Here is a 22758-nt window from a genome sequence, read left to right on the forward strand (position 1 = left end):
CTTGGGCTGCTGTATGTCTCGCATGTAAGCAGGATGTAAGAGAGACCCCCTCCTCTGTATACTATCCAGGGGAGGAGGAAGGTGGGGCTTTACGAGCACAGCAACAGTGATATAGCCTTCTGCCGTGTTCCTGCTTCTCTAAATGAAAGTGACAGGCGCTTGGAAGGATCCTCCATATATTGTGAGTTTCCTACACCCAGAGCATTTCTGGGAACGAACCAGGATGAAATGGACATACACCTCGTTACATACAGTGACTGCCTGCCCTTGAGCTTGTGATCACACATGCTCTACCTGATGGCATTGCCTCTCAGTACGGCAGAGTAAACTTCACCTTCTAGTTCTCTGCAGAGCTCCCAAGTAGGAAACTTTTAAAAATATGTGAAGTAACGCCTCACTGTAGGAATCAGAAACACCCCCAGGTGCCTTTCAAGCAGACTGATGAAGATGGAGCTTTAAAAAATCCATTCTAAGGCCAGTGCTGAATCTTCTTCAGAGCAGAGCAGAAGGGAAGCACCAAGCGCAGCACAACTTCCCCATGTGCTGAAGTATGCATTTCCTCTTTCCCTACCCGCCCTGACTCCTCTAACAGCAAGGCACTGTTGGATCTTGTAGAAAGAAGGGAAGCAAAGACAACAACCTTAGCCGCCACCATAAATGAGACAGGGACAATCCTGCTGATTTGAATTAACCATCCTCATTTAATTGTGGCAAGGAGGGGCCAAGGCTCTCCTTTATTCATTTTTAACTTGTTGAAAGCTGCCAAAACACACAACACTCACGTTCTCCTGCCTTAGTCATGCCAGGAACCTCACTGGTAATAATGGATATCCACCTAGGAACAAAATTCCCCTTCCAGGTAATGTGTAGGCTTTAATGGGATGCGACCAGAGGAAGTAGGACCCCCTAGGGACAGATTATTGTTTTTTTCATCCTGAAGGAAGGAGTAAGATTGTCAGGCACAAGGCCCAGCTGCATCTCTGGCCTTTTCTACAAGCCACAAGCTGGCCAAGCCCTGCTCTGTTGCCCAAGTACAATGCAAGACTGGCAAGTTTAGCATATGTAAAATACTTTTCTCCCCACCCTTGCTGGTGGTGGTTCAGTTTCTGGCACTGTAACATCTTAGCATCTGCACCAGCTCCCAGGTATGCAACTGCTGCTGGAAATGGCCTGACTGGAGGACTCAGCTATTTTTTTTTTGGCTTTTCCCATGTGAGCTTTTAGACCACTGGGCACTTACATGAGAGTATACAGGAGAAAAAGTGAAGAAAAAGGAGGCAGCCAAGAAGACGTGCAAGGGTTGGAACACCACCACCCCTCACTAGAAACATCTTCAGCTTTACTAACCAAGGGACCACCATGGGGCTTGCTTGCCCCCCTGTGCCGAATTGCTCGCATCCTTCTAGCTGCTGCTGCAAGTCATCTGACATCATTCTGCGCTCCTTTGTCTGAGCTTGCCACCATGTTGGAGCAACGTGCACCAGCTCAGTGCTCCTGCGTCGGTGACTTAGGGGGCGGCACAGCAGTTCTTTGGTCTAGGGCTGTATTCTGCGCGTTCTCAAGAGTCTGTTCCAGAGCTGGTTGCAACTCTTCGCCTGTGTCTTCTTTTGGCCTTGACTCAGTGGCTGCCATGGTCCTTTCCTGGGGTGGAGTGCCTATAAGAGAGCGCAGGTACATTCTATCAACCTAGGGCAAGCAGCTCCAAGAAATCTGAATACAGCCCATATTAGCTAGCATCAATACTATGCTAAACATTTACTGCTGTCAAAAAGCAGGAGGAAAACAGATTTCTAACTCGTCTGTCGTTGGTGCAAGACGACCGTAGAAGTAATGCCTTTTGTCAAGGGCAGCAGTCTTTGAACGTAGCCTGAGGAGTGGAGTTCTTATTGAACAGTGATTTGAATTTGCATCTAGAAAAGAAAGATGTTTTACACCCCATTCTGTCAGCCGTACCTGGGGAGTCGGATGATGCAATTGTTTCAGGTTCCAGCAGGGACTTGGGCTTAATTTTCCATTTCAGGATTGGGGAGCGCTGCAAACAGAGAGGGAGTTTCGTATCTGCAGGGAAATCAAGCCAGATTGATAGGTTAGCAAACAGTTGAGAAAGGTCAGTTGTGCTTGAAGAGTGAAATGAAGCAGGCAGTCTAAGCATCACTGAACACTCCAGATGTCCATGGACTACAATTCCCATGAGCCCCTGCCAGCGTTTGCTGGCAGGGGCTCATGGGAATTGTAGTCCATGGACATCTGGAGGACCGCAGTTTGACTACCCCTGCCATAAGTTATGCAGATGACCCCCACTGGAAGGTGGTCTTCAGCATACAACTTCCTAAACTGCAAGTAGAGCTTCATTTTCTGTTTTTTTAAATTACCAAATCTATATCTTTTTTGCGCCTTCTCAAAGGGCCAGCAAATTAGCTAACAAGTTAAAAACTTACATAAGATCATGCTGCTGTAAAAATCTATAGGTAAAGGTATCCCCCTGTGCAAGCACTGAGTCATGTCTGACCCTTGGTTGACGCCCTCTAGCGTTTTCATGGCAGACTCAATACGGGGTGGTTTGCCAGTGCCTTCCCCAGTCATTACCGCTTATCCCCCAGCAAGCTGGGTACTCATTTTACCGACCTCGGAAGGATGGGTCAACCTTGAGCCGGCTGCTGGGATCGAACTCCCAGCCTCAGGGGCAGAGCTTTCAGACTGCATGACTGCTGCCTTACTACTCTGCGCCACAAGAGGCTCTTGTAAACACCTATACTGGTACTTAACATCTGTTCCTTTTTGTTAGTGAGCAGGACACCGGATTTCGAATTGATCTCATGTTGAATGAATCTCAGGAGGGGAAAGCAAATCTGATCTAAAAGTTTGGACTTTGCCCATAAGATCAAAAAAATGTTTTGAGATGATCTGGAAGGTACCCAGGCATGTGGAGGGATGTTTGTCTCTCGTGGCCCTTTCTTGCACACCCAGGGAATGACTAATCGCCACTGTGGGCTGGTAGGTTAATTTCCTCCAGACCAGGCGGAATTCTGGAGATTTTTGGTGGAGGGATCACTTGGGCGTGATATTGGGGTCACTGTGGGTGGACAGGTAGTTGTGAGTTCCTGCATTGTGCAGGGGGTTGGGCTAGATGACCCTGGAGGCCCCTTCCGACTCCAATTCTAGCATGCTGCGGACCATAAGGTTCCTGAGAGACCTGCTGCAGTTGAACCCTCAATTGCCCTTCGGCCCCATCTCACTTCCCTTCAGATCATCCTCGCAGTCTCTACTTACGGTGCAGCTCTACTGCACTGGCTTGGTCCCTGAGCTGTTCTTCATGAACAGACATGGCCCTCCGGTTTGCCACAGGCTTCAGACGAGGTTTGGGTTTGAGTTGATTGTCTGAAAGGAAGAGGATACATTTAAATGGCACTGAAGTCAGGACTCAGAAGAATGTCCTGAAGAATGGAATGTGCTGGTAGCCCTGCTGACACCAGGCCCTTCCTTTACTAGGCTTGGGCGCTTTGGATGCCGAAGCACCCAACCCTATCCTTTACCCTTCCAGGTAGAGAAAAGCAGCATATAAGTACCAACTCTTCTTTTCCCAAGTTTTGTCAAAAACAGGATTGGATTAAGCAACCCATCCTCCTTGTAGCCTTTCCAGAAATTCAGGTTCACAAAACAACCAGATGGCCCTTTCTATCTGCAGGAGACTGGATTTTAGAGAGGAGGGTATTGGCATCCAGGCACCAGCAGACCATTTTCCTCAACACGTACCTCCTGCAATCGTGTTTATGTCAGCATATGAATTCTGCAGTTCGGAGAAAGCCCGTCCTCCTTCGGCATTGCTGGTCCGTCTGATGGGCGGAGCCCCTGCAGCGCTTCTCCCAATTCTGGGCAAACTGCTGGTCCAGCTCTCTCTGCTTTTCTGCTCTCTGGGGCTGGCTGGCTCCTGAAGGGCAAAAGCTCTTCTTGGGGAAGAGCTGAGTTCTGAACATTTGCCTTTGAGCTCCGCATTCAGCTGCTTCCCAAGAGCTTTCCAGGAAAGCCTCCCTTCGCCACTTGACTCCGAGCTGGTTCTGCCTGTGGTATCAGCAGGGCCTAGCCTCACAGAAGGGTCTGTAAAACAGGGACGCAATGCATCATCTCCTATCCGCATGCCCCAAACATACTCCCCACATGCACGCATGCTTGGATCATCTCCTGGCCCCAAATTCTGCCCACACCCCCAAAGAAACATCTATTTTCCTTTCTGCCCAGTTGAAGGCTGACCAGCCCAACTGGATTTCTGTGAGGCACCCTAAATGCCCCTTTTATCCCCTTACAGCTCGGGAGGAATGTGAGTGCTACTGATTTTTTGGTCATGTTGTCACCACCCTCACATGCGTACAGTCTGTAGAAACCATTTCTGTAGCTGAACCTGCCTAGGACAGATTAAGGCCAAACCTAACCCGAAGCCATGGGGCAGTTATAAGCTGGTCTTTCTTCAGACAGCATGTAGGCCATATGCTTGCATGCAAAATACAATGTTTAAATCCCCATATGTAGAAAAGTAGCATGGTAGAGCTAGGCGAGATAAGGATGTTGCTTCCTGAAGAACGGGCAAGAGCAGAGAAGGCAGAGCTTGGCTGCAGAGAAAGAGGCAGGCTTGAAGGGAGAGGACTGCAGCTGCTCAAGGGTCTGGTGTTTCAGGAGTTCCCAGCTCACCTACCTGTGGACATGGAGTGCGTACGTGATTTCAGGGAGCAAGGAGGAGGCTCTGCTGAGCTGTCCACGATGTCTCCTAGGAAGCAAGCAGCCACATTCAGGGAGCGGGGCAGAAGGGGATTGTTCATAATGGGGGTCACTCCTAAAGGCAATCCGAGGGGTGCAGTTCCTTCACAGCACAGCTGTGCCCCCAAGAATGGACTCTGAAGTTTAGCCCTTATTGAAGCCACGATCTAGAAACTTCACCTCATAATATGCCTGCACGGCCAAAAAAAAAAAATCCCTGTGCATAGAAAAGTAGAATACCAGGGGTAGAATAGAATGCTACTTCTTGCTGTGCTTGTTTTCTCTGCACAGGAATTTTCTTTTGGCACAGAAGTATTCAAATCTTGTGACACCCACACACCCCAGCACACGCACACACACACATGCCCGCAACCAAATAGTACAATCTAGACACAAGCTTAACATTTGAGATGTAGGCTTTAACATTTTATGCTGTGTGGTGGATCAAAGCAATTTGTTCCTTTGTCTGCCCTTCTAGCCCAATCAGAAGCCCTTTCAGAAATCCCTTCCCAAAAACACCATTTCTGCAGAGCTTTTGCACGGTTGCTCCAGTTTTGCCCGGGAATGTCTCAGACACCGCTGGAAATAATCCTGCTCTTGATTGCAGAAAGATCCCTTGAGCTCATTCATGAGGGCTCTTAGGAATCTGTCCTTAAAAAGCAGTGAACATTTGGAACTTGGCCATTAAAATACCTTGCTGAGAGTAGTACTTTCTGTTGGATTTGTAGGATTCTAACTCTTAATAAAGAGCCTCTTGTGGTGCAGAGTGGTAAGGCAGCAGACATGCAGTCTGAAAACTCTGCCCATGAGGATGGGAGTTTAATCCCAGCAGCCGGCTCAAGGTTGACTCAGCCTTCCATCCTTCCGAGGTCGGTAAAATGAGTACCCAGCTTGCTTGCTGGGGGGTAAACAGTAATGACTGGGAAAGGCACTGGCAAACCACCCCGTATTGAGTCTGCCATGAAAACGCTGGAGGGCGTCCCCCCATGGGTCAGACATGACCCGGTGCTTGCACAGGGGATACCTTTACCTTTAACTCTTAACAACAGCATCTAATCAGAGATAACAGCCCTGCCTCAGATTTTCTAAAATGTGCTGACTCCCCCACCCATCTGTTGCAAATACTGTTAATTTCTTTTTAATAGAGGAAAGAGGAAATGGTTTAATGTGAGCCCAGGAACATCTTGAGACTGTATTGTGTGAGACTTCCACATTGCAGCCAGTAGATGTCATCCCTGCTCATGATACGGTTAAAGGCAAAGGAAGGGAACACTTGAATTTGTGTCATTTGAAGAGCTACAGCTGGTGTTTCAAAGCACTAGGCATAGATTCTGCCTAATTCTACAGCTTTACACGTTTGAAACTGCAGTCATCTATGCTACGCAAGAAGCTATATACAAACTGGTGTTTCCAAAGCAACTTTCCATTTGCTGGGGGGCAACGCCTGTTGTAGAGTCAGACTTCTGAAATATTTTTCCTGCCCTGATACTGCCCCCTTCCCCCCACCATCTTCACTAGAACTGTATTTGAGTCGAGGAGCACCATAGAGAGTAATGAGGTTTTTGTGGTGTCAGCTTTCAAAAGGCAGTGCTCCCCTCGTCGGATACAAGAGTTTTGACTTGCAAATGTTTATACCCTGAAAATCTTGTTGCTCTTTAAGGTGATCCTGGACTCAAATTTAGCCCTTCTGATGTATATTAGCACAGCTACCTGTTGAAACTAAGAACTTGGTAAGATAAGTTAGGCAGAGAGATACTGGGCTGTCCCCAAAATCTGCAATGAGCTCCATAGTGAGGGGAGGTAATTGAACCCAGTTCCCTAACCCCCATACCACAATCAATCCAGACACACCGGAACAGGCTAAATAGAAAATGCTCAAGCATCACATTATTCTAACATTGGGGGAGGGCCAGTGATTGGGGTCAAATGCTGGACGACAAAATGATCCTGGAGGTCCCTTCCCACTCTATGATTCTACGATTCTACTCACCGTCAGAACCAGCTTTCTTGATCTCCCCATCTTTGCTCTGCAAAAAAAATGCAAATAAATTCTCAGGGGTAGATCCTTTTAAGAAAAGAGTTATGTCTGGGGCCTGCATAAACAGGTGGGTTCGAAAAGGAAACCAAGAGCATCTCAGATTGGTGCAATGTCAGAATTTGTGAACTGGAGAGAAAAGAGGGATTAAAATACTTAAAAAAAACGCTAAACAAGAAAAACAAAGCAAGCCACTTAGCTTACATATTTCCTTACACATTAAGACAATTCAGATCCCCGTTATATTTTGCGATTTACGCAGAAATGAGCAGGCTGTGCCTTAGAATCGCACAAGTGGTTTAACTTAAACTCTGCACAAATTAAAACAAAGAGATGGCCAGCCTCACAAAAGGGCCCAGCTCTCAGCTCTCTCTTCAGTTTCACCATCTCCCTTGGAATTCCTGTGGCTGTGCAAGACCTCAGCGAACCCTTGCTTGGAACCCGCAGCATGAAAGCTAAGAGCCCAACCCCAAAGAGAGCATCATTGTCCCTCACCTGCTTCTTTTTGCCTTCAGAAGGTAGCGCCTTGGTGACACCAATCCGATGCAGCATGACGTGGACTCTCTGCTCGAAGGAAGTGGGCAGCTCCCCATCGCTTCTCTCAAACAGGCTCTTCTGTGGAGCAAACCATAGGGCAAATCTAGGCTCTCTCACTGGATCACCGTGATCTCACACAGGGTTTCAGTAGCACAGGCCGGAACACGTTCACCCCTGGCCATCCACTCTTGCCCAGCAGCTCAGGAGGTACCAAATTATATCCCTCACCCCAATCCACCACTGTATCTAAGGGCCCCTGGAGCTTGAGGGGGCATCCTCCCGCTCTCTGGGGTGTGTGTGTGCGTGTGTGGAAATCAGGCAAGGGAGACAAGATGCTCAGGCATATTGTGCCCTAAAGCAGACAAGCAGCCACAGGAGAAGAAGAAGAAGAAGAGTTGGTTCTTATATGCCGCTTTTCCCTACCCGAAGGAGGCTCAAAGTGGCTTACAGTCGCCTTCCCTTTCCTCTCCCCACAACAGACACCCTGTGGGGTGGGTGAGGCTGAGAGAGCCCTGATATCACTGCTCGGTCAGAACAGCATTATCAGTGCCGTGGGGAGCCCAAGGTCACCCAGCTGGCTGCATGTGGGGGAGTGCAGAATCGAACCCAGCATGCCAGATTAGAAGTCCGCACTCCTAACCACTTCACCAAACTGGCTCTCATGTAGGGTGATGTAGGGTGGCTTCACAACCCAATTCAGCTCGATTTGTCTGTTCTCTCAGCTATATTAACAGTCACGTCCCTGAACCAGAGAAAAATGCAGGGTCCATTTCCATGGAGCTGCATTGAGAAGGGTGTTACACAAGGAGGGGGGGGGCTGAGAAGCCATTTCTGCAGCAACACTTGCCACATTCCAACCTGAGAGGTCCCTGAATGTTAAGATTTCCTCCTGCGGCTGAGAGAGAAAGAAATGCATTCTAATTTCTGAGCTGGGAACTGGACCCAAGGCACACGTGGGCCAAATCTGGATTAGGACCAGGGTGATGGGGGCTGAAGCCTTTCCTTCCAAGATGTTCTCGTTACCTGACACAGTCCCGGGGGCCCTGCAGTTTGTCCTGCTGGGAAACCTAGGAACCTTTTGAGTGTGCACAGACCCCCAGTGGGGCTAAGAGTGGTTCCTATTTCCAGAAAGGGAACCAGCATCGGGGGGGAGGGGGGTGAGGCCTCCTCTGTCCCTGCTTCCGTGGCTGGGGTTAAGGTTCCCATACAGGACTCATCATACACATGAGGCGTGAGCAAGAGGCTCATGTTCTACCACATCACACGCTGATGGTGAGATCAAGCAACACCAGCAGCACTGACCCAGCATTTGATCATCCATCACAGAATTCGTAATACACATTTGATTGCCAACTGTGACCTGGCAAATCCCTGGTGATTTGGGGGCGGTATCCGAGGAAGGGGACAAATTTAGCATAGAACCCATAGACTTTTGTAACCCGCCACGAGCCATATGGGAGTGGTGGGTAAGAAATTTAATAAATAAATAAATTTAATTAATATGGCATCTACCATAAAGTCTGCCCTCTGAAGCTGCCATTTCCTCGAGGGGAATTGATCTCTGTACTCTAGAGCAGGGGTAGTCAACCTGTGGTCCTCCAGATGTCAGTGGACTACAATTCCCATGAGCCCCTGCCAGCTGGCAGGGGCTCATGGGAATTGTAGTCCACTGACATCTGGAGGACCACAGGTTGACTACCCCTGCTCTAGAGATTGGCAGCTCTACATGCAGATGAGAGGAGGAAACCTGAGTTTGTCTGTAGGCCCTGGGTCACCGCATGCTTGACCTTTTACAGCCCAGAGGAAAAAGCCAGACAGGAATATAAGGGGGACTTACTTTCTCCTGTCGCACCCCGAGCGTCTCTTCATCCTCCCCGGACAGGAGAATCAGGGACTGGGATTTCCCCTCCCGGGAGTAGTTCGTCCGGGTCCTGCGAGAACTGTCGGGGGTCTGACTTTGCTCCAGGGGGCTTCTGCTGTCCCCGGCCAGCCCTCCTTCTTCAGACTTGCTGAGTCCTTTGGGGGATTCGCTGGCTTTGCTGGGGACCCTCAAAATGTCACTGAGCATCAGCCTCCTGCCCCTCGTAGTGGAAGGGCTACCCTCGGGGTCCTTCTCTGGCCTGGCCGCCCGGCCCGACTTGGGCTTCTTGAAGGCAAAGAAGTGTCCTATTTTCTTTTTGAGGGTCCGAGATCCAGAAGACGGCGGCGTGGCCAATACCAAGGAGGTTTCCGGTGTAACTGGGCTGTAGCCAGACAGCGGCGAGAAAGACAAGAAAATGACTTGAAGGGCTGCCTTGAGAGCCTGCAGCTTTAGGTGGGGTGGATGGTCTTGGGAGGGGCCCTACCAGCACAAATTGGCCCGTTTCACATTGGAAAAGGCACAGGACAATTCCATTATCTCTGTGATGATAAGGGAGATATTCCTTGGATGTGGAAGACTCAAGAGCACTGACTTTCCCTAAGCAGAATCTGGTTCTTTCACATTTCTCTTCCTATAAATGTTATGGGTCATTGTTGAATTACATGATGATACAGAGACCCGGCTCCAATTACAAAGTACACTTTCAGACAGGCGGCAGGACATTCGGCTTGCTTAATGCACAAACGGATACATCCAAGAGGGCCCACCAATGTTTCGACCTCTTATGATCCTATCACGCCATAGTACCCGTGGCAGCCTGCCATGACATTTTCGTCCCCAGGGATAGAGGAGGAGACCAAGATGGACTAGGATTTGGTCAATCCAGGTTGAAGCTCCCCCTCCACCATGGAAGTTCGTCAGCTGACCTTGGGCCAATCACTGAACTGCAATCCGCCCAACTGGGTCATTGTGAGGATAAAAATGGAGGCGGCAAACAATGTTGCAAACTGCTTTGCATCTCCGTTAGAGGGGAAAGCAGGGTAAAAGTAAGTCAATAAATAAAAGAAGTAAAGCTCCAGGGAACTGTCCTGTCAGAGGAGATACCTGCTCACAAACAGTAAGTGGAGGCTGGCATGCTTCAGAGGAGCCCCAGAGCATAGAGCATGCCCTTTCCTGAGCACTCTCTGGCTCTCCTGAGACAGCACTGGGCAACTGTTCAGGATGCTGCTGCAGAAGAAAAGTAGCTGGCTGCTAATGCATAGAAGCAACGTGAAACTACAGTGCTGGGACCGGCTCTGGGCCCTAAGACCACTTTTGCCAGCATCTTTGCCTGTCAGAGGACAGCTCCGGCAGTCTACCCCCAGGCTGCGTTTTCGTGAACATAATTCGAGTTCGTAATTCCAATGATTCCAATGATTCCTTGTAACCTGCTAAATGTGTCACCTTTAGCCAGCTCTAAGAATACCTTCCCACGTGTCTGTTTTAAAGTCTTTCTTGAGGCTATCAGATCCTCAGCGGCCATCACCTTTGGGGGAGAACATACACAGTCTCTGCCCCCTTCCCAAATCCCAGCCCCCCTTCTTGGCTTGAAGCCACCAGACAGAGTGAAAGTCTTCACTTACGGTGAGTGCTCACGGATCACCTTCTTTGTGAAGAAGTCGTCTAGGCCTTCGTCCAGCCTCGCGATGCTCCGGTCTTCATTGTTCTCACGCACGGCTGGCTGCACCTAGGGGCAAGCGCCACAGTCAGAGGAATAGACAGGAGGAAACTGGACGATCGTCTGTATTGAGAGCCAGTTTGGTGTAGTGGTTAGGAGTGCGGACTTCTAATCTGGCATGCCAGGTTCGATTCCGCGCTCCCCCACATGCAGCCAGCTGGGTGACCTTGGGCTCGCCACGGCACTGATAAAACTGTTCTGACCGGGCAGTGATATCAGGGCTCTCTCAGCCTCACCCACCCCACAGGGTGTCTGTTGTGGGGAGAGGAAAGGGAAGGCGAATGTAAGCTGCTTTGAGCTTCCTTCGGGAAAAGCGGCATATAAGAACCAACTCTTCTTCTTCTTCTATTCTTTCAAAGTTGTAGAGCGCTGTGACAATTGATACTGAAAAGGTGCTATATAAATCTGACAAGCAACCAGCATCCTTAGGGAAACAGAACTGTTGGGGAGACTTATGCAGTCTTGCAGTTGGCTCAGAGAGAAGAAATAAGCGGTTTGTCTGGATGGCCAACGCAAGCGTTCAGCTTCATCAAGATTTGGATCTAGAAAACAGAAACCACAAAAAACAGCATCTCTCGGGAATGAGGTCAGGGCGCCGAAGTCCAAGAACTGCCACATATCTGCAATGTTAAGTAACAGCCGGGTGTACTACCTGAGGAAGCAATCCTCCTTCCTGGTGGTCAAAAACCTTGACTTCTGGATAATCAGCAACATTTTAAAGACCGGCTCTTGTCACTACTTATAGAATTGCCTTCCTGCACAAAACAAACTAGCACTCTTGTATTTAAACATCTAATCCGTAATCTTCACAAAAACATTGGCTGCTGAGTCCATGGTGCCGCAGGGCCTGCAAAAGGGAAATCCTCCGCCAGGCATTTGGTTGAGTTGATGAAAGCTAAACAACGTCTACTGAGCCCCCGAACGTCACTCCCACACAGCTGAACTGACCAACCATGGGTCTGTTAGATTGTTTACTCTGTTAGAATGTCATTTTCTCTGTTTATTATTGTTACTACTGTTGCCTTTCATTCGATGTACTCTGAGTTTGATGTATTGTTCATGTTTTCATTCCATGTGAACCGCCCTGAGCCTTAGGGGAGGGCGGTATATAAATGCAATAAATCAATCAATCAATCAATCAATAAACATTTGGATCAACAGCCTCCTTCACAATGCCTTTCCAGCAAAAGCTCTCCAAAACAGGACGGTTTGGCCTTCTGCTTTGGAGGTGGGGAATTGGGTGGCATAACTTCCGGAAGTCCCATGAAGACAGAGCAAGCTGTCTTGTCCCAAGTCAGCACATTGGATTATCACTTTACTCTGATTGCCAGTGGCTCTCCAGGCTCTCATGACCCAACAGCCACAACATGGTCCTTTGGATTGCAGATGCTAAGAGTGAAATTGGAACCATTGGCAAGGCCAAGCAGTTATTCTACCCCACTGAGTCGTGGCTCCACCCAAAATGTCAAGTTCCAGAGTCCTGTTCCTGTTAAAAACTTGAACTCATATCAGGCAGTTTACGCCTTGATCCACCCTCTACAAAAGGTAATCTGAGGCAGATCTTAATTCTTGGTTATGCCACCCTGCACTCTCATACTGAAGTTCAGATTCCCTCCTTAGCAGCAAACCTTGATCAATAAGGTGGGTGCAGGAGCCTTGCTTGACTGCATGACAAAACAGTACCATGCAGCCAGGTGACAAACTTTACCTGCCCCTTATAGAATACAGGGATATTGTCAAACGTGGGGCAGAGGGGAATCTGATGAGTTTATCGTCCATGAGCTGAGCCAAGTCAGCACTCATTCCTGGACTCATGTGGAAATCAAGAAGAAGAAGAGTTGGTTCTTATATGTCGCTTTTCCCTAACCGAAGGAGGCTCAAAGTGGCTTACAGTTGCCTTCCCTTTCCTCTCCCCACAACAGACACCCTGTGGGGTGGGTGAGGCTGAGAGAGCCCTGATATCACTGCTCGGTCAGAACAGTTTTATCAGTACCGTGGTGAGCCCAAGGTCACCCAGCTGGTTGCATGTGGGGGAGTGCAGAATCGAACCTGGCATGCCAGATTAGAAGTCCGCACTCCTAACCACTACACGAAACTGGCTCTAGGCGGCAGCTAAATATTTGGCAGCATACGCAGTTCCAAAGTTGGAGGAAAAGCCTGTTGGGCAGGGGTAGTCAAACTGCGGCCCTCCAGATGTCCATGGACTACAATTCCCAGGAGCCCCTGCCAGCATCCGCTGGCAGGGGCTCCTGGGAATTGTAGTCCATGGACATCTGGAGGGCCGCAGTTTGACTACCCCCGCTGTTGGGTTTCAGAAGAGGGGAAATAGCAACAAAGAGGAAGACGGATGAGTTTTCCCCATGTGGGTACTGTCAGAGGGCTAAACCAGATGAGACACTTGCGATTCTGTGGTTGGAGCTCCCAAGCTTTAAAAAAAATACTATTATCCAATCACAGGACTCACAACATTTTGTCTGTTGCGTTCCTTGACACAGCCTTTTAAACGCAGAGGTGCTTCTTTGGTCGAGGACCGCCCTATCTGGTGGCATCTCTCTGCTTGTAAGTTCTTCAGCAGCGGCGTTTTTTTGTAATTCATCACCACTTGACCCATTTTGAATGAACAGGCAACAAAATGGCTTTACTCTCTAGCTATACAAACAGGAGATCCTTTTAGACAGGTGTAACAATACGGGGCTGGTGGATCGCATCACCAGGTTTTTTTGCTGCAGGGAGCTTTGAAACATCAAGAGAGGTTTCGAAATACAAGCCTTCCCCTGCTGTCTGAAATGATGCAGCCAGGTTAGGCTCCCTCCAGTGTGCTGCCTCATCCCCCTGCATGTCTGAATCCGGCCTTAAATTAGCCTCAGCATCTGCGTCCGGATGAAGGCATCCATCCTTCGGTTTGCATCCAAATTTTGCTTCAGCCGCTTTGCAGCGGGATCTCTTTGGTGAGATGCTGAGGGGAGACCCTGCTTCAGCATATGGCGTACGCTACAAAAGTCAGAACGTCTCCTTCCTCAGAACCTGTGGGCGACAGAGAGGAATCTGAGTGGGATATGTTCGTGTCAGGAAGGAGACAGGGAGAGAGCCTCCACAGACCTGTGCTGCACACCAGAAGCTCCAGTCAATGGAATGATCCTTAAGACCATGCATCTCCTTTGAGGAAGGTTTCCCCCTTCAATGCCAGGGATGTGCCCTCTTGCAACCCTGGAGACTCTTGCCTCTGTCTCAGATGGAATCCCAGCGGTAAAGACTGACCACCTCTATTTGTGCCCAATAACCTGAAATAAATTTGGGTAATCTCTTGGGTGGCACTAGGTCCGTTTGATTTTAACTCTGTGCCCACCCTTCAAGCTGGCACTCCTGCAGCAGGCATGATGACCAACATTACATGCTTCCACGTAGCCGTGGACATCTGTAGGGCAAGGGGCACAAACCCTGACAGACTGTGCTGAAAGGCATCAGCCACCTCATTTTCCTGGGTGGGAACCTGGGCAACCAAAACGGTGCAGACCACAGGAGCATATTATGCAGTCAGATGGACCGATGACTGCATCCCAAAATTCTTTGCAGGGTCCCTGCTCTGAGATGTAGCAAGATGTTTCCCTGCTCTGTTCTCATCTCACTCTGCAAGGGAAATTTCTTGCCCCGTCCCTGCATTCCTGTGGGATGCAATGGAGAAATTTCTTATGTTTGGGAGAGGGGCAGAACACCAACTCTCAGACTGCAGACAGCCGAGTAGCCACCCCCGGAAATGTCTCCATTGAAAGCCACTCGAGGACAAGGAGAAATTTTCAGGGGGGTACTGCTAGTGTCAGGATGCTACCTCTGAGTCCAAAGAGCAGCTGAGAAGTGGCATTTTGACCATTCCACACACACGCCCGTATAGTTACATGGACCCAAGTGGAGCCAGGCGATGTAATACGGGGAGCCACCTAGCACCACAAGACCCATTCTGGCCCCCATAACTGCTCGAGATTGTAGACTGTACAGCAAACCAAAGAAATCAGGAAGTGAAGGAAGGAAGGTCATTGCCACGGCCTTCCCACAAAGTAGGCATTTCTCTGGGGAACAGAGTTACAAGGCTCACTCAGCCTGCCTGCTATCAGTGGTCCTATGAGGCTGGACTGTCCACTGGGGTAAAGCCAGCATGCAACTCCACAGACGCCTGCTGCTACGTCCTTATTTTATAGGAGTTTCTCAGCTTGGAGAGACTATTTACATGGGGCGCCTTGAAAATCTCCCGCATCTCAGAGCAGAGAAATTACTTTCTCATTACAAGAGATGGGAATACAATCACGTCCCCCCTCTCTGGGCACATCAGAAACTCTGCTAAGCACAGGGAGGGAAGCACTGCTGATATTGCAGAATGAATCAAGGTGAGGGAAGAGCTGGGGGTCTTTTGTGTGTTTAAATGTTACTGTGTCCTCCTGCCTTTCTCTCAGCCCTGGCTAAAGCCCATGTGGCCCCCTACCTGAACGCATGACTGGCAGCAGCTCTCCAGAGTCTAATGTTGCCAACCTCCAGGCAGAATCCGAAGGCCTGGAGCTATAACTGACCCCCAGACGATATAGTTCCCTTCCCAGGCTCTCAAACCAGAGATTTGCTACATCCCAGTCTCCCTGGTCCTTTTAGCTGGAGACTGGACTTGGGACTTTCAGCATGCAAAGCAGATCTTCTGTGGCTGAGCCCAGACCCCACTCCCATGAAGAGGACCGCAAAGGGATGTTGTGAACCTTGCTGGGGCTCTGACAGTGCGGGTTCTCAACATCTGCGGCAGGCTTTGGCCGTGAATTGTTGAAGGCTTCCGTGGCTGGAGTCAACTGGTCGTTGCGGGTTTTCCAGGCTTCCCATCTTGCCGTCTCCGGCCTCTGAAGATGTTGGTCAGAGTTACTGGCGAAATGTCAGGAACTAGAACTGCCAGGCCAGGGCCAAGCTGCCAGGAAACCCCACAACGACAGGCTTTGGCCATCCCTGTGTGCATTTCAAGACCTCTCTTGAGCCTCCTTTGCATTTCTAAGTTCACTACAGCAGGGGTAGTCAACCTGTGGTCCTCCAGATGTTCATGGACTACAATTCCCATGAGCCCCTGCCAGCTTTTGCTGGCAGGGGCTCATGGGAATTGTAGTCCATGAACATCTGGAGGACCACAGGTTGACTACCCCTGCACTACAGCACCCCCAGCAGAATCAATACGGTCCTGTCATCTGAATGGTTCTTTGGCTTCCCAAGCCCTTCATTCTAACCTCGGGCATATAGCTGGGCAACTTGTAATTTTTCAGAATGTAGAGAGGCAACTGAAGAGTAAAGGCCACTGGGGTTATAATTTCAGACTAGGGTCTGGGAGACTCGTATTAGAATCCCCACTCTGCCATGAAAATTTGCCGGCTGCCCTTGAATCAGTTACCCATACTCAGCCTCACACCTACCTCATAGGGTTGTTGTGTGGATAGAACGGAGGGGCGGAGAACAAGGTAAGCCCACTTTGGGTCCTTACTGGGGAGAAAAGCAAGGTCTAGGTCAGGGGTAGTCAAACTGCGGCCCTCCAGATGTCCGTGGACTACAATTCCCATGAGCCCCTGCCAGCAATGGGAATTGTAGTCCATGGACATCTGGAGGGCCGCAGTTTTGACTACCCCTGGTCTAAATTCAGCAAGTAGATAAACCCAGGTGAAGCTGCCAGAATCAACCCCACTAACTGGAAGTGACGGGAAATTAAAATGCATGCCGTTCTGATTTAGGTAAAATTATATTTCCATTCTGTTCACTCCCCCTTCAAGAACCTCCACAGTTTGTAGGCAGGACAGAAACTCTTCAATGGCAACAAAAGCAAGAGCGCATCAGCTTGCTGGACCGAATGCAGCCAGGCGCGGGTTCTGCATACATAGATGGTCACTGTGACCATCTGGCCATGGAGCTCAGTCAAGGGCTGTTGGACACAACACACAGTGGCAGCCCCCAGCTTGCCACCGAGCCCACGGAAATGCAGCTTATCTGCGCTGACCAGGAAGGAGACCTGTCTAAAGGCAGGAGTTGCCAACACGCATTTGCAACAGGCACTTTTTGATGGCACGCACATCAATCGTCAATGTATTTTTATAAAAGTAAAGCCAAAAGGAAGGCAAAGGGCCTTAAAATACAAGCAACAGAGGCAAAGCCAAGACCTGATAGGTATGCAGAGCTAAGCAAGATAAAACCGACTATGACAGGCATCATTCAAGATGCAGTCTATATCAGGGGAGGCCGACTTGTGGCTCTCTTGACTTGCATGGACCACGAGATTATTGTAGTCCTTGCACATCTGGAGAGCCACAGTGCCCCCCACCCCGGCTATATATTCTTTATTCCATCTCAAGACGATACGACAGTATCAAAACAAGTGTGTACCTGGAATCTTGCCCTCTCTTTTCCTGATGCAGCACCCAGAATCGTAGTGAGGATAATAAGATGGCGAGTCAGTTTTATACCCCGCTTTTAACTACCTGAAGGAGTCTCAAAGGAGTCTCAAAGTGGCTTCCAATCGCCTGTATGTGGAGGAGGAGCGGGGAATCAAACCCGGTTCTCCAAATGAGAGGCTGCAGCTCTTAATCACTACACCAAGCTGGCTTTAAAACAGAGCAGGGAAGAAAGATGCTGTCTGCCATTTTGGATCCCACTGGACAGCAAAGCGGAGTATAAAACATCAGCTTGATGAAGTGGTGAAAAGAGGTGGCTTCTAAATATGGAGAACTTGGTTTGATTCCCCGCTCCTCCTCCACAGGCAGCCAGCTGGGTGACCCTGGGTTCTCTCAGAGAGCTCTCTCAGGCCCACCTACCTCACAGGGTGTCTGTTGTGGGGAGGGCAAGGGTAGGCAATTGTAAGCCCTTTGGAGGCTCCTTATGGTAGTAAAAATTAGAATACAAAAAACCAGCTCAAAATAAATAGGAAAAAGGGTAGAGTCTAAATGGATAGAATCAAGGGGTTTGCACATGGCGGCACCAAGATATAGTTGATGCAGTTGTGGAAACACACACAAACACACACACCATTGTGCAGTCCTAGGCACACCGCAAGAAGGGAGATCTGTCAAGCTTTCGGTAGCCTGCCATGCATGGCTGAACATCTGCCTTTGGCTTGGCTGGCTGCAAATTGTGCTTACCTGAAACAAAGTCAATTAACTCCCATATTAAATTAGTTAATCCCTTATGCTGGAGCAACAGATGGCAGAGAACAAGTGGACAAGGAATGGCCAAAGAACTTTGACTTGCCTCAGCCTGATCGCCCCCAAGGTCTACTTGTCTACTTTGCTGAAGAGCCCTGCTGGATCAGACCAGTGGTCCGTCCAGTCCAGCATCCTGTTTCACAGATTGGCCAACCAGTTGCTTTGGAAAGCCAGCAAGAGGGCACAGAGGCTAAGGCCTTCATAAGAACATCAGAAGAGCCCTGCTGGATCAGACCAGTGGTCCGTCTAGTCCAGCTTCCTGTCCCACACAGTGGCCAACCAGTTCTTCTGGAGGTCCATCAACAGGGCACAGAGGCCGAGAGTTTCCCCTGATGTTGCCTCCTGGCTCTGGGATTCAGTGGCTCATCAGATCTCAGGGGCTAAGAAGGACGGGACATGGCTGGACAGGAGACCACCAAGGAGGCCGTTGGTTGCTACACGGAGGCAGGCAAGGGCAAGCCAATTCTCTTCTTCTCTTGCCTTGAAAACACTCCGGGGGTATCCATAATTGGGCTGCACATTGATGTCACCTTCAACTACGAACCTCAGTGGAAGTAGTGAAAACCCAACAAAAGACACACCCCTTTTGCTGTTGTCATTGATTCCTTGCCCACCCTCTGCACACGCCAAGGAACAGAGGTTACTAAACAATACAGGGCTGCACAACCCACGCATCAGCCAAACTTTCGACGGACAGTTCCTCCGATGTAATTCCCCTAAGAAATGTCTTTTGTCAGGAAAACGGCCAGCTCCAACAACCAATTTCTACCCTTTCATTGTCAGCAAAGAGAGAGCCCGCCCGGAGAAAAGAGATCATTTGGACAAGAACGGTAATAATCTTCAGTGGCTGCACCACAGCCCAAAACAATCGTGACTCTTGGCCTGCGATCTATATAAATGCCAGGGTGAAGAGAAAAAGTGGGCTGCACCCAGAAATGTATCTCGAAACAAAACCAAAAAAAGGGGGGTGAAGCCGGGTGATAAGAAATAGATCTATTTTACAAAGTCTCTATGTGTTTCACAATGTGCGTTTTGTCAGGGGGGATCAGAGCATATACCTGTTTCTGGAACGAGGCACAACAAATTTGCTGCTGATGTTTTGCAAACAAATTCCCCCTGACAAAGCTGACACGGTGAAACACACAGGGACTTTGCAAAATAAATCTATTTCATATCATCTGGCACATTCCCTCCCTCCCCTGTCATCTATAATGCAGACACATACAAGGAAGGTGCCCAATGCACTGTGTATTTACTTACCTTACATAAGTTACATCTTGCTTTTCTCCCAAAGGGGGATCCGAGGCAGCTGCCTACACTGCTCTCCCTTCCTTCATTTTATCCTTACAGCAATTAAGTTTGTGTAACTGGCCTAAGGTCACCTAGCGAAGTTCAATGACAGAATGGAGATTTGAACCCGGGTCTCTCAGATCCTGGCTTGACTCTCTAACCTTCACACCACGCAGGCCACATTTCCCATGCCAGTTTTTCACGTATGCATGGGAGGAGGCAAGCTCAGAGCCTTGAGTGTTCAGTCCCCGTAAAACTTCCCTGAAAGAGCCTGCAGCCTGAAGTTTTTACTCAAAGTTATTTCAACGGGCTCCTTCACAACTGGGATTTAGCAAGGAGCACTGGGTGTCCGTTCCACTGCTGATAGCACTTTGTTTCCTCACAAGGCGCTGTCCCAATTTAGGAGGCTCCAAGTGCATCTTCCATTAGAGGAAGAGTGCTTCCGTCTGAGGAAAGAGCTTCCGTTAGCGGAACGGATCACTGAGATCTTCCCACCCAGCAAGTGTGTTACCTAGAGTCTTTGTGTACAATTTGGCAGCAAGGACCACTTAATTGTACACTTGTGCGAAATCCAGCACAATCTAAACACGCTAACTCCGGAGATGCAAGCTCCACGGAATTTACTTTCTAATAACTGTGCTTTGGATCGCTGTTTCAGGGCGCTTCATAGGCTGCATGCTAATTTCTAAGCTACCGAATTTGTGCCAGTGTGCAAACAAGAGATAGTATGCTAATGAAACACATCAAGTTCAAATCTCAGCATAGCCATGAAGAACCTGGCCTTAGGCCAGGGGTAGTCAACCTGTGGTCCTCCAGATGTTCATGGACTACAATTCCCATGAGCGCCTGCCAGCAAACACTGGCAGGGGCTCGTGGGAATTGTAGTCCATGTACATCTGGAGGACCACAGGTATACTACCGCTGCATTAGGCGATTCGGGGACCCTCGGCCTTCCATAACCAATGCTCTCCCCACCACACTGGCTCCACATCAGGTTCAGGTTTGACTCTTGCTTTCAAAGGCCCAAATGGGACCTTCATATCTACAGAACTACCTGTTCCACTACACCCCCCAAAATGTATTACGATCAAGCAATGAAAATCTGCTCAGGGTCCCCGGTCCTAAAGATATACAACTGGCCTCAACCAGTGCTAGGTCTTTTTCAGCCCTGGCTTGGTGAAACGCTCTGCCTGAAGAGATCAGGGATTTCCAGGACCTTGAACAGTTCCGGAGGGCCTGCAAGACGGAGCTGGTCTACCAGGCTTACAGCTGGGGCCGGTATAAACATCAAGATACTGGCCTCCCTGCCTGAGAACCCATCCAGGCCCTGACCAACCTCAGAAAGGTGTGAATTAGTATCAGGAGGTGGTTTATTGTTTTTAATGGGTTTTTTTCTGCATGTTTTTAAAGCTGATTGTTACCTGCCCTGAGCCGACCAGGGAAGGACGGGATAGAAATAAAAACTTGCCTATTATTATCATTATTATTGAACTGACCCGCCTTACAAGGTTGCTGTGAGAATGAAAGGGACACAGCCAGGTGGTTTAAGCAATCAGGAAAATCATTTTGGGCACAGGGCTAATACAGTAGTTGGTGTGGCACAGCTAGGGTCAGGTGGATATGCCCAATTCGACTGTGAAGTCCACTGGATTACCTTGGCTCAGCCTCACCTACTTCACAGATTCAGGTGGGCAGCTGGGGTGGTCTACAGGAGAACAGTAATATTTGAGTCCCTTAGCTCCTTAAAAGCCCAACAGGAGTTTCTGTGTATAAGCATCTAATAGTGGAAGCTCCATCAGTCTGGGGCAAAGGTTGTTGGGCCTTTGAGGTGACACTGGCCTTGCAGCTTGTTCTTCTGCCTCACAAGTTGTTGGGAGGGTACAGCAGAGAAGGGGAGCATGCAGTGAATACCACCCTGGGAGGAAAAGGTGCAATGAAAATGCCAAAGGGGTGGGGTTGCTTGTGTGCAGGCATTTGAGGATATCTAACTGGCAGAGGGAACAGGGCCCATTCTGCACATGTTGGATAATGCATTTTCAGTGCACTTTAGAAGTGGATTATACTGTCCTGCACAGGAAAATACAGCAGCTAAAGCACACTGAAACTGCATTATCCAATGTGTGCAGAATGGGCCCGGGATAGGAAAGGGCCTCGGCTCTGCCCTTGCATAAAACAGCAGGTGGCCAGAACAACTCCCTGCGCCTTGCAAAACATACCTGGGCAAGCTCTGTATATGAATACTTGGAAGAGCCTCTGCCTGGCAACTGGGAGGGGCTGTGGCTCAGTGGGAAAGCCTCTGCCTTGCATGCAGGAGGTCCCAGGGTCAATCCCCAGCCTTTCTAGTTAAAAGGACCAGGTAGCAGGTGATGTGGAAGACTTAAGTGGAGATGTCAGGGATTGAACTGGAGACTTTCTGCATGTCAAGCAAATACCCTGCTGATGAGCCATGACCCCTTTTATTCAGCAATTCTTTCCTTCCTCATCATTTTTCAGAAGAAAGAGCAAATCCTTTGGTACATTTTTTCCCTGAGCTCACCCCCCCCCCCCAATCACTTTTGGCACAGAGAAAGGCTGCATGCCTCTGCCACCAAAGGAACATGAGTGGGAGGTCTGAGTTCAATCTTCCCTTCAATGTTATTATTACCTCGATATTTAAACCCTGATTTCCTCTCTAATGGGGATCCAAGCATCATTCCCTTTGCCTCCCTTTTACACTCACAGCAAACCTGTGAGGCTGAGAGAGAGCGACTGGCCAAAGGTCACCTAGCAAACATCCATGGAATCGAGTGGGGATTCGAACCTGGGCCCTAATCTGCCACTTTAGCCACCACATCCTGTTGGCTCTCCCAGGTTCAGTTGAATTGGTTTGCCTCTTCCACATTCACACACACAGTTCTTTGTAGATTCCTATTTGCAGAAATGTTAATTAATACACGGTAAGCTTACAATTCAGACGGTTTCCACATGGGGACAAGCTTGTGTGGTTTCCCTGTTGCTCTTGTGGCTACCGATACAAGGCAGGAGCAACAGGGCTTCCACGTGGCACATTTCCATGCAGTGTCCTGCCCCCTATTCCCCTATCCCCCCCCCAGAAGTGGTCACTGGGTTTTCTTCCAGGTTTATTTTTGCATTGGCAGTTGAATATTGTTATATTTATATAATGTTGTAATAATATGAATAACACAATCCTTTAACCTCCAGCTTTCATTTGGAGCAGGTAAATCTCTAGCTGGCCTCTTCCACTTCAGAAAAGATTTACCTTTCCCCTTATATCTCCACAACCAAAATGGTTACACTCCTCTTTAAAAAGATGAAACCCGGGAAAGCAGGGAACCTGTTACACATATTATAACATTAGAGAAATCTA

At 49.0% G+C, this 22758-nt stretch overlaps 1 protein-coding gene across 1 annotated transcript in view; it reads right to left on the reverse strand.

The window, feature by feature from the left end:
* Window positions 1-678: 678 nt before the first annotated feature.
* Window positions 679-22758, reverse strand: part of CARMIL2 (capping protein regulator and myosin 1 linker 2) — a 58834-nt gene continuing 36754 nt past the window's right edge. Inside the window, exons 32-40 of the mRNA XM_077310748.1 lie at window positions 10805-10908; window positions 9159-9564; window positions 7280-7399; window positions 6740-6776; window positions 4688-4759; window positions 3754-4095; window positions 3271-3378; window positions 1954-2058; window positions 679-1655 (exon numbers count right to left, since the gene is read on the reverse strand). Coding sequence (XP_077166863.1) covers window positions 1486-1655; window positions 1954-2058; window positions 3271-3378; window positions 3754-4095; window positions 4688-4759; window positions 6740-6776; window positions 7280-7399; window positions 9159-9564; window positions 10805-10908 — 1464 coding nt within the window. The 3' untranslated portion in view covers window positions 679-1485. The remainder of the gene's footprint in view (window positions 1656-1953; window positions 2059-3270; window positions 3379-3753; window positions 4096-4687; window positions 4760-6739; window positions 6777-7279; window positions 7400-9158; window positions 9565-10804; window positions 10909-22758) is intronic.

This window comes from Paroedura picta, chromosome 14 (assembly GCF_049243985.1).
Source record: "Paroedura picta isolate Pp20150507F chromosome 14, Ppicta_v3.0, whole genome shotgun sequence".
In the NCBI taxonomy this organism is placed as follows: Eukaryota; Metazoa; Chordata; class Lepidosauria; order Squamata; family Gekkonidae; genus Paroedura; species Paroedura picta.